Source organism: Dermacentor silvarum, chromosome 1, assembly GCF_013339745.2.
Source record: "Dermacentor silvarum isolate Dsil-2018 chromosome 1, BIME_Dsil_1.4, whole genome shotgun sequence".
Taxonomy (NCBI): Eukaryota; Metazoa; Arthropoda; class Arachnida; order Ixodida; family Ixodidae; genus Dermacentor; species Dermacentor silvarum.
The window spans coordinates 328314493-328327110 of NC_051154.1; the positions used below are offsets into that span (position 1 = coordinate 328314493).

General features: G+C 45.1%; 1 protein-coding gene across 2 annotated transcripts in view; it reads left to right on the forward strand.

Moving 5' to 3' along the window:
- LOC119443052 (serine/threonine-protein kinase 31-like) overlaps nt 1-12618 on the forward strand; it is a 205961-nt gene that overhangs the window by 134654 nt on the left and 58689 nt on the right. For both annotated transcript variants that reach the window (XM_049660456.1, XM_049660457.1), the window contains exons 15-16: nt 3967-4080; nt 9779-10021. In XM_049660456.1, the coding sequence (XP_049516413.1) occupies nt 3967-4080; nt 9779-10021 (357 nt within the window). The remainder of the gene's footprint in view (nt 1-3966; nt 4081-9778; nt 10022-12618) is intronic.

Sequence of the window (12618 nt, forward strand, 5' to 3'; positions counted from 1 at the left end):
CAGCACCCTCACCACTTCAAAAATTCTTTTAAAATTTACTGCCGCATTACATGGTCTGAAAGGCATCACCGTAAATACATATAATTCGAATGGAGTGACAAGCCCTGTTTTTCTTTGATCAAACGGTGCCATAGGAACTTGACAGTATCCGCAGCATAAATCGAAGGAAGAAAAGAACTCCGCTCCCTGCAAACGTGGTCGATGCGTGGCAGTGGACTAACGTCCTTGTGTAGGGTCTTGTTCAGATGTCAGTAGTCCTCGCAGAAGCCAGTGGAAGGGCTGTTTGAAGACTGGACAATGCCACACTTCATCTCAGCAACCTGGTCATCAATCACATGACGTTCTGAGGCTGAGACAGAATGAGGACATCGGCATAGAGGTGCATGGCATCCTGTGTCTATTTGATAAAAAACAGTCAATTTGCGACCCAAACTAAAAGTATGGCTGTCGATGGAAGCGTGAAACTTCTGAAGAAGGCTGACAAGCTGGCTACGTTTTGATGAAGACGCATTGTGATCGCTGGAGTGATGGAAAGCATCAAGAAGCAACTGGTCTACGGCGGGGTCACAAGTACGCCAATGTCCGCAGAAGTGGAAGGAACGTGAAAGATGCAAAGGCGAGCGATGTGTTCACCATAACATACTGTTAGAGGCCGTGTAAATATGTTGCCTACAAGCATCTTCGTGACTCCAGTGTGAAGAGTGAGGAGAGCAGAAGGCACTACAAAACATTTGTGGCGAATAAATACTTTGGAGGGCGTATAAAGGTCAGCACCATCAGAAATAGCGGAGCATTACGCAGGCACAAAGATGGAAGAGCTCAAAGGAACGGTGGTATCATCATATACAAGCAGTCTAACACAAAGGGGGCAGGTGTTGACAGGCTCAGCATCACGAAGTGCAGAAAGTTTGAGTTCGGCGTGAAAACAGTCAATAAGGGCATTGTGGTTAGCAAGGAAGTCCCATTCTAAAATTATATCATAGGAGCACCAGCAGAGTACAACAAACTCGACGATATGTAGAAGCCCTTAAATGATGAGTCAAGCAGTAGAGGCAACCAGAGGTGTTCTGTTTTCTGCACTCTGCGTTCAAATAAACAGGTCCGAGAACAGTGTCAGAATTATGTCAAGTTAGCAATAGTTTTGTGCTCATGACAGAGACGGCAACACCTGTGCAGCACAAATGCAAGGGCACAGACTCCTTCGACAGACACTTCAGTGACATTGGCTGCAGAGGGACGAGGACTTGTGCTTTGTGACAGGGACGCAGTTCATGCCTCGCGAACTGCGGCCATCAGTTTTCCTGCTCAGTTGACTCGGTATAGCGACACATAGGAGAAAGCGAGCTCCGACATGAAGATGGCGAGCAATTGGTAGGCACAGGTGGGTGATCAAGGTAAAATGAAGGGGCACGAGGGCTGGGCGGTGCAGAATAAAAATGAAGGTTGGGTGGCGCTTGCCGGATGTTCCAATAAGGAAGTATATGACGATGGCAGTGGCGTGCCACGTGACCAGCACCGCCACAAGCAAAGCATATCGGACGATCATTTAAGGTGCATCACTGCTGAGAGTATGCTTCGAGTCGCAGCTGGAAGGTTTTTTGCACATTCTGCACCTAGGTCCTCAATTCAGAGTTGCAGCAGCGCACCCTGCACCCCTCTCCTCTATTGCATTGGGTGCAAGGCACGGTGGAAGAATAGACCGGTGTCTCAACGATGCCATCTGTCTGCAGAGTGGGCCGACTTCGACTCTGTTTATGCTTCCTCCTTTCGCAGGCAGGAGCACTACGGTATTGGAGGTCATAATTTTCTGTCCTCTGCTAGCGGTTTGAGGCCCTGCAATAAAGTATTTTGCTGCAGACGCCCTTATAATGCGCATTGTTACTTCTGTGGCACTACTAGCTCTTTCCGATTCTGTATTGCTACATGCCATGCTATTTCAGAAGAAAAATTTAATATTAAACTAGAAACTACATACCGAACTCCCTCTTAGATGTTGATTTGCAGTGCAGTCATCCAGCATCGTAAAACGTCCTAGTTGATGCTATTCAGAAAGTTTTCAGCCTTTACGTGCCTGAAGTCGTGCAGAACTTTAGAAGGCAGCGGCATTTGCCCCTCAAAGGCGGATGCACACAAGCCTCGATGGAGGTGAAATGCAAAAACGCCCGTGTGCTTGTCTTGTAGTGCACGTTGAAGAACCTGAGGTGGTCAAAATTATTCCGGAGCCCTCCACTATGCCGTGCCTCATATTCAGAACTGGTTTTGGCACGTAAAATCCCAGAAAGAAGAAGCCTTCACCAATGGGCGTGCACTCTAGATTGGCATCATGAGCCGGACGGGCGGTGATCCCGTCGACGCAGTACATGGCAGCCCGCGCTTCGAGCTGGGCCGAGTCGCGTTAGCGGGACTATTTCTTCAGTCGCGGAGGCAATTGGCTGCCATGCTTCGGTCATCTGGGCGGGGCCTCTCCTGCATTTTTAAGTTTTTGGATGCATGAGAACCTTCGGATTTCTAATATGTGAGTACAAGTCCACCGAAGTACTTTTTCTTTGTCTTTTTATGCATTGTTCGGATCACAAACAATTGTTTTCATTATTCTAGCTATGATGTGCGTCATGCAGGTGTATTTGTTGCATTGAGATTGTGTTTTCTTTCTTTTCGTTCCAGTGCGCAGTGTTAACATTCAATAGACAGTGCTCTGTGTGGGCACTACTCTGCGTAAATAGAAGATCAGAATAGAGTAACTATCAAGTTACGCTAAATTAGAATAACGAAGTTTATAGGTAGCTTGCATGGTTAGCGCTGCATCCTAGCAACGCACATTGCTGCACTCTGTAAAACCCTGATCCCTCGCTTTGTTGGCACAACTTGTGGAACGGAGCAGTTCCACATGTTCCGTAACAATGCGTGGCGGCCATGAAAGATGATGAGCGTCGTGAGCACTGCGATCATAAACAACAAGCGGAACGTGTGGCAGCCATGGGAGATGACAAGCATAGTGGGCACTACTACCAGAAGTTTGCAGCATGAATAAACGCTCCATAGAGTTCTATGCTCTCATGCTCAGCGAGAGAAGCAGAAACTATGCACGAAGAACTAACCGATTCCGGGAGTCGTTGAGACACTGGTCTGTTCTTCCACCATGGTTCTTCCACCGCTTTCCGGGTGCTGCTGCTGCTGCTGTGTACTTGCTGTATGCGTCGCTGGGTTTCTTGCAGCAACACCAGGTGGTGCTCGCCTCCACGCATCCCAGCCGGCGGCGGTGTGCTGAGCTTGCTTTCATATTCAACAAAAATGCAGGTGCTGGGCTGTGGAGGTCATGTGCCGGGCTGTGATAGTGTAAATATTACAATCATCCAGGCTGAAGACTTGTAGCTGGTGTCTCTACAGCGTGGTGGCCATGTGTGCTTCTAGAAGCACGTAAACTCTCTCGTTAGAATCGGGTAACTACCGTAATAAGACATTGTGAGCGGCGAATATTGCTAGAAAATCTTTATAGAGCAGGTCGAAAATAGGCATTTTCAAATTTTTGACGTGTTCAACGCATTAACTGGCCCCTAAACTTGGGCTGGACACACTTCCACTAAAGGGGCTCGCTATTGGCGTCACCATAGGCGTTAGGCATGTGTGTGTGCCGACTGGTCAAGTTCTAATTATCTGGCGAAAGTAAATTTTGGATCAAAATGAAAGTTTATGCCCATAGAAATTCAGGGGAGCCAGCTGGGACTTTTGGTCAGGATTGACTGGACTGAAAAATCGAATCAACCGGAATCAAATAAACAGAAATCGACTGTATGACAAAATTTCAAGGTCGAGGTGATTATGGGCCCTTGGATTATTTTGTGGCCCCCATGTTGCTGCAAATAAAAGGATGAAAATTTTGGTGTTTTATTGTTTCAGCTGAGGATGTTGTTTCATTGTATTATAATACATGCATCACATATAATGCTTGCAACCCTACTTTTGCAGGAGTATGCAGTGGGTGTACCCGGAGACCTGGATGTGCTCCTCATGAAGGTTACACAGTACAGCTATGCCCGCTGCAGTCACCTGCTTCCCGTTAGAGCAGTCTTTTTTCCCCAGGTAAATGGTCAGCTTTGTGTCTGCAAAATATATTTTGAAAGATCGCCATTATGTAAGTATTGATTTATCGAATGGCAAGTTGGTCTAATTCGCATGTGCTTATTGCCAAGATGTGCCTTTATTTGGCAGTGGAGTTAATAAGTGGTGTGCAGATTCTTGAAAGCTTAGATTTAGGTGCACGTTAAAGAACCCCAGGTAGTCCAAATGTCCGGAGTCACCCACTACGACGTGCCTCGTAATCAGGTCGTGGTTTTGGCACGTAAAAACATAATTTTTAACAGATTCTTGAAAGATTTCAACCTCGACGGCTTTGGACCAACTCAAAGTGAAACAACTGTTTGTCGCGGTCGGTATCGACGCGATTATGAACGGCGATTTTGCGGTGCTTAAGGCACGCAACCGACACACGCACCGAGTCGGAACAAAACTACCATTCGCTGTAACAACTGCAGACGAAATTGCGGTCGCTCTCTATGCGATCATGGATGGCAGCTACGCATATTTTTAGGCATGCGGCTGATGCGCGCACCAAGTCAAAACAGAACTACTTTTTGCCACAACCGCTGCGGAAGAAACTGAGGCAGCTATCAACACGATCATGGATGGCAACCATGAAATCCCATGGCCAACGCGTTGTTATGCACAGTGGTAAACGCAATAAAGGCACAATTTTTTGGCTCTAGCCCTCACGTCACCCACCAGCTGTTGGAAGAGGTTGCGGCGGCGGTACTGCACGTGTCGCTGTTCTTTCTCACCATGATTCCGCAGCTAATTGTGCCTCAAGATAAAGCTATTGACAATTGAAACCTCTAGAAGCTTTCACTAAATGCGCCGGCGTAAAACGCACGCGATGAAAAAGTGGTCATGCTTCTCAGCGAACCGCGTGAACGTGCTGTTCCGCGCGCAAGTGAGAATGCTCTGGTATCCAGAAGCCATGCTGAACATTATGCTGCACTCTAGTGCAAAGAGAAGTAAAATTCAACCAACAAAGTTTATTTATCCCTCAAGAGATGGCACATTGTGTATACCAAGAATGCGCACAAATCGCAGTGAGAAAAACCGTGAAATTTAACCCCCGAACCCCCTTGTCGGGCACTGTCCGACAGCGGACCGCTACCGCCGTGTTGCGTTGTCGGGCCAAAGGGTTAAAACCGTACACTTGCCGCATTTCATAATAATGGCGTCTGACCAGGTGGCCGTCTCCACCACGGGAGGGAATTAGGTTGAGCGCGAACCATGACTGACTCTTCATTATCTCTACACATCATCACTTGTACAAATCCCTTATCTGTATCTATCATTATCAGCGGCACAGCCTGTTCTTCTTCGTCGTAGCTCGAGCTTGGCTAGAATAAACAGTTCCTTTTAGTAACGACTTTTGTCTGTAAAACTTATTTTGTAGGGAGAAGTGTGTAGATGAGAAATTGTGATAGAATTTGTTCCTGTAATTTAAAGAAGGTTGGGTGCCTACCATGCGGGTACCTGCCATGCGGTAAGCAATAATACTTACATTGTTGGAAATTATCTTGGCAAGTAGAATATTTAATAGATGAAAGAGTTCGGCCATGTGCACATTATAAGGGCCTTTGTTTGGACGTGCTCCAGTGAACTTCAGTACGTACAGTGGAATCTCGTTGATACAATTCTGCATAATATGCTTTTTGGCATAATACGTTTTTGTTCTTTCGCCTGCCAATTTCTCATAGAAGCAATGTATTTCGGATGATACGTTTTGTTTTCCGGTTCCCGTGAAGATCGTATCAACAAGATTTCACTGTATTATGCATGAGACCCCACAATCCGATGCAAAAGGTAAAGTGACTATGAATGAAGGCATAATTGAGAATAACTGGTGTGAAGGAGGCTAAACAAGTGTTGGGCTTTATGAATAACACAAATGGCATATGCTGCATTCTTTTACAGCTAAGCTGTATGTGACTAGCCGATTTGTCCGTCTGTCGCCTGTATGCCGAAAACTCCTCCAACGCAATCCCATGCACATGCGCAAAAAAATAGAGGCACGCGATTGGTGGCGCCAGTAGTGAAGCTGTTCTCCGTCGCAGCCGAGCGCGTGCACGCAGTATTTTCTCTCCAGTTCGGAAATGGGTAGGCCACGCGTCAAATGTACTCCTTAGGAGCAGGCAGCTTTCGATCAGTAACGCCACGAGCAGAACCAGGAACAATCTCATCTACGCCGTGCCAGTGCTGCAGCCGAGGCACGAGAACAAGCTTGTGCAGCCGAGCGCAAGTACCAAATGCGTACCGAGGATATAGCATTCTACATCATTTAATGACCCTGTGATAAACACCGGGGCTGCGCATTTCAGCTTCGCTGGTTAACCATCTGTGCGGAGTGCTTGGGCGTTGATTTTTTTATTTGGTTAATATGTGCGTTAAAGCTTAAAAAACTGTCGAGCTCAACATCAAGAAATGTGCACTCGTCAGAGGGTGAAGTTGCGTGATTATTCACTCATACTGGAAGTATGTTACAACACAGGGCTTCAACGGAGTCATGTGAAGCGAAAATGGTAATCTCGTTCGCGTTAAGTGAAGTGTCTGTCTCTGGTGATAAGGAACATGGAAGATCATTTGTGTAACTGAGAAATAATAGTGTGTCACATGTAAGAGGTCGCCCGTGGCGAGAAAAGAGGACGAAGAAGATCGCGGAGCGTTCCGAACGGCGCAAGCGCTCGAAGTACATGAGTCGAGGTGTAATCCGCGAGAGAGAAGCATCGAAGCGGTATTGTCAATGTGGCTCTTGAGCTGGAAGGTCGCCTCGTCAGCCATGTTCTGATGACGGGAGAGCGGAGGACCCGGCCACGAAGTCGTGAGGCTGGCAAGGCCCAGGTGTAGCTGTAGTCCTCGGAGACGTCCGGGCGAAGCCCCTGGGACCGGCCGCTGCTGCTCACGGTGGTTCCAGTCTTCTTCTCGAAAATCCCTCTTCCTCGGCCAAGCCTGTTCAACCGATAATCACCGGGGCACCGGGCCGCCATGCAGATCGTCGGAGGGAGAACACTTCATTAGGTTAGTGACACGTCAGCGGCGGCTACCGGAGCTCCAGCCACGCACTCGGCCAGGTCAACGGAACTGCGAGTCGTCGGCACGTACGGCATCAGCGACGCCTGAAAGAACAAGTCGTGAAGCCTAACCCGTCGAACTTCTCAGCCATGTCAGCGCCAGCGACCAGGTTACGGGCTTCTACCAAGCTGGACTTCAAGTTGATGGACCGATCTCAAGGCAGCTATGATTAAGCGAGGGCCGGCGAGAGCAATGACAGAGAGAAAGGCTCATCGAGATTGCCGCCGGGAAAATATGAGCAACAGCGACGAACTGAGTGAGGGATATTTATTCTTGTAGGGAGATATCAGTAGGCCAGAGTTGCCAGACTCTCGTGCGAGAAACGCCCAGGACTAACGTAGAGGAAATTAAGGGCATGTTTATGGATTCACTAGGTTGTATTCTGGTGAACATTTATTTGTTTATTGTGTCTTAGTTTAGTGTGTGTTAGTTTGTGAGCTTTATTTTTAGTTTGAGTTTTGAATTTGAGCGTGATTAAAAATATGCTTGCTGTGTTGCCATGCGTCTTCCAATCTCATCTCTTTTAACATCCGCACACCCCCGAGATCAGTAACAAAAGGAAGCATCACATAGTGGTTCTAATAAAGATGCTTGTTGAGCTCCTTTGTTTATAGTTTTCGTGTCTAAAAATGCGCCTGAAACAGAGACTGTCGGTGTTTGATTAAGTAAGTAGTCACGAATGTGCTGTAGTGGGGCTGGTTATACCATAAGCAAAAAGTTTGTTCAGAAGAATTGCATGATTGATTGAGTTGAAAGCTTGACTGAAATGGATGAAAATTAATCCGACGGAAACTTGCTGTCATCAGTAGTGCTTTTATCAGTAAGTGTATCGGCAAGTGCAATTTATGTGAGGGTAGTGGAAAGAACTTGCCGAAATCTAAACTGATGTGGCAATAGTATTAGCTTAAGTTTGTCATGGTATTTTGTGAGACCTACTGCAATTAATTTTTCAACAACCTTAATAAACCAAGGAATAACAGTGATTGATCTATAGTTATCGACTGTTCTAGCACCCCTTTTTTTTTACAGGTAATATGACTGCTTGTCTTCATTTCAGTAAGAAAAATGCAGTACTTATAAATGAAGTTTATTATGTGTGCAAAAATAGGCACTATGACATCGACAGTGTACTTTATTCAACCAGTGGTAATATTGTCAATACCAGCACCAACCACTCCCAGCCAGTACCTAGGTGGGAGTGGTTGGAAAAAAATTGACTGCTGCAAACGGCCAGTGTTATTAACCCTTCCAGAGACTTTGTACACAATTGTATACACCAAGATAGTGCATCAACAGCAAAAGCATTGATTAAAGTAAGGATATTTGAAATGCGTTCCGTACATCTTGAAACGCTTCTCATGTAAATACTGCTGCAAGTTGCTGCAATTACACAGGCAAATTGTTTTCGTAAAATGAGTTTAAAGGCAGATGGGTGGGTATTTTTCTTGGTGTGAGTATGTCATTGTGTGTAGCGGGTTCTCTTCTTTCATTGTTCTTCACAATGTGTTGCGCCAGTCATAATTTTCTAGTTCGATAGGTGCTTTTCAAGCCTGGTAGACATGAAATAGTTGAAGTTTGCATATCTGATGTTCCTGCAGGGAGTTTTTGCATGGAGTCTACATTCTGTTAACTTGACGAAACTCACTAAAGAACTGAGAACTCTTAAATCTGTTCTGCAGCTGTAAGCTTTATATGATTCTGAAGATGTAAGAAATGCAATGAATGTAAGTTTTCAATCAACACAACTAATTGGCGTCTGAAAGGGTTACTGCACTCTTCACAGGAAGTTATTGGCAGGCTTTAAAAGAAGTTTGCTGAAGGCATTTGCGAAGTCATCGGAGCTGTGATATGTCTTTCATGACAGGTTTTAGTAATATTACTTGCAGTGCTAGTTTTATTTACAAATGAATTTAGTATACGCCAATGCTCTATTTACATGCGAACTTAGTTTCACAATTCACAGACGAACTTGAGTTCTCAATAGTTGCCCACTGGTTGCCCAGGCATTTCAATGGCACCTGTTTGGCCATCAGTGGATCTCATGCCTACGATCTCATGCCATCCCCCAAAAAGCATTAGTCCCTGGTTCACTCTCCATAACAAGAAAAATGTTTTTCTCCAATCTCAACTTTCTTTCCGAGAAACCCTTTTCCTTTGTTTTTTTTTTCTTTGTAGCTTCATGACTGTTCTTGAGTAGATGTAAATTTTTCCATTTCATCAAACTTCCTTTACTTTTTGGAGTTCCACTGAACTAAATTGCTAACTATAGCTTGTTACTCCCTGCCACATCACCCTTACTGAAAATGCCTGTACAAAGCTGTTTCGTGTATCATTCGTTCATCCCCATACTGTGGCCTAAAAAGTGGCAGTGGGGGAACATTCATATAAAATGCAGATTGATCAAATAATTTCCCCCAACTTTCAGATACCCAGTATTTGAATTTCAACCGCAAGTTTGCATAATGGCATTGGCGATTCTTTTTAGGTGCGATAATTTGAGAGAGACACTGGACTATCAGTACCATTGCTGTGAACAGCTTGTGAATGTAGAGTTTACAGATCAACCTGCATTAGGAATGTCATTGTAAATGTTGTGAATAGAACACTCATGTGCCTGCAGGACCAGCGCCATGTGTACATCATGGTTCCCTCCATGGGGAAGCCCCTGGTGATGCATGCTCGATCTGTCCTGCCTCATCTGACTCTTCTGCATGACGTTCTGAGCGCCCTCCACGTGCTGCATACATCTGTAGAGAGGAAACCTTCTATTGGCCATGGCCGTGTACATCCTGCCTGGATTCTGCTCTCTGATGACAGCAAGTCCGTCGTACTTGATCTGCCCGACTTCAGTGTCTACATGCTGGTACAGTCATCACGTATACTTTGAGTTCTTGTTTTCACAGTGCATGTCAACACTTCCTTTAACATGTGTGTTCTGTGATTGGTGCATTTTAACTGTTGTAAAAGAAGAAACAAGAAAAGAGTGTGGCATTACTTAAGCATATTGTCTTGTTTACGTCTCCTTTCTGGTAATTAGTCTTTTTGCCCTAATTCCCAATAATTTACGCTTTGGGTTCATTTATGCCAATATTCACAAAGTAAAAACTAGGAATGTTCGAATAGTGAGCTTTTTAACTAAAACAAATAAGAATATTCAATAACCTCTCAATGGTGAATATTTTCTCAGTTCTAAACAAAGTGAAATATAAAGTGTATCAAGTTTATTTAACAAACTTATTTACATGATTTGATTAGTGCATACAATGCAGTACCCCATCTGGACATTTGGTTAACTAAGGAGCTTGTAAATAAAAAAAGGAAAAAAAGTGATTTTAATTATTTTGTGGGTGGTGACAATGAGAGTAATGAAAAAATACACATCACTATGATGCACATAGAATGTTATTTGTTGAAGGAGAGAAGTGTGGTGGCTGCAGCATTGCAGCTATCAATGCATAAATGATGGAATAATATATATAATGAATTGCTTTGTTTAAATTGAGACAATAAATTCAAATAAAGGCTGCCTTAAGCGAGGAAATACTGGAAATTATTGAGTTAGTAGTTATCTGCCTTGTGTATTTGCTCAGAAACTAGTGCTTGTGCAGAACTGTGGGTCTCCTGTAGCAGAATTATTCAAAACAGTCCTCACTCACACTCTTCTTTAAGGCCCTAATGAAAGTTATCCCTTATATTCAAAGAGAAACAAATACAATAAACCTGAATATAACAAAGACAGTAAAATCTAAAACTTACTTTGTTATGTCAAAATTTCATTGTATGGAAATGCAACCTTTTATGCAAATAAAAATATAGTGGAACCTCGTTGATAAGATATTCACGGGAACCGGAAAATAAAGCGTATCTGAAAATCGTATCATCCAATTTATTATCCTACCAAATCATATTATCGGGAAAAGAAAAGAACACGTATCATCACAAAAGACGTATCACGCAAAATCTTACCCACGAGGTTCCACTGTGCAGTAGTTGCTGATGGAACTTTTTTTACACAGAAGGGGCCGCAAAGCTTTACGAATTGTTGGACAACTGAAAAAAGCAAACTTAAATGAGAAAAAAACTTAATTTTGTTGAATTTGAGAGTCGGTGACGACAGATAGTTTCATGCCGTGTATACGATAACTTCACCTCTGTGGTATGAAATAAGTGAAGCCAGCCATACTTTCGTGTCCACTCCACCTCTGCAGCTGATAGTATCGCCTGCACTGGGAGGGCACTATATTATGAAAAGCATCGGCAGCGAGGGGCGAATGTGTGTTCTCCCTTTCACTTCAACGCGTCTCCAAAAAGTGAGATTATGCAACCTCCATAACTAAGCTCTGTCAAGATGGGCTTGCACAAAGCTAGGCCTACAAGCGATGCTCTGGAAAGGGCGCTATGCTCCTTCACCCCGCAAGGCATAAAGGCTCTACGGCAGAGTTCGTTGACTCACCGACACGGCGCACAGAAGGCTCCCGAGTCAGTTCGCCACCAGACACGGGTTTATTTACCCAAGATATAGCACAGTGCGACAGTCACGGCAGTTACGGGCAAATGTTCACCGCAAGACCGTTGAGTATGCACACCTGCTGCGCTAGGGCTAGCCGGGTAGCAGTCCACAAAGTCGTACGAGGAGTCGCAAGAGCAAAGGTCCCACGTAACCAACTCGTTGCGGGCCTGTGAGCATCTGCCGCGGCAATGAAGCTTTCAGCGGAAGAGAGCTCGGGTGGAGGGGACTCCCAGGGGCCACAACTCGGTAGGCCAATCAGGAAACGTCCTGGCGACATTTGTTTGCTCGGTTATTCAACCCCGGGAGGAAGAAGCACGTTTTGCGTGGGAAATTAGTTCTGGCATGCTAGCCATGTCCGCTATGTTGCCATTACGGGGGTGGTTCCCGGAGATTGAGATGCGTGAGCCGGGGAACACGATGCGGGAAGGCACCTCGATTCCCACAACGTGCGGAAGACTGTGCTTATGATGCCACGCCATCTTGTAATGCCCACACTTTGTACATGGGGCAGATTACCTGTAAAACAGGTCGCAAACTTTGTATGCGCTCACCCATGCTGACACGTGCACTGCCACTACCATGCTTGAAAAAAAGACACGCCAACCTGCCCCCTACCTACAGTGTAGAGCGCTTATAACGTAAGTCGCTGGAGTCACGAATATCCATACTATAAGCTGTACCGCACTATAACCAAAACAAATATTTTATTGCAATAATGGACACTCCAGGTGCATTTCTGCCATCGCTGTCACCGTGCCCTAGGTTCCGTATTCGCTTACTAAATAAATTAAAAAGCATGGTGTTACGCACGCACAAGCAAACATGAACACATCTCGCTCGTTGACCGCGGAAACAAACTGTCGAAGCGTTCGAGTAACGAAGCGTGGCGAACGAATTGAGCTTCGTGCTATCATGCCTCTCTCATCAATGCGACCTATAAGCGGCGAAAA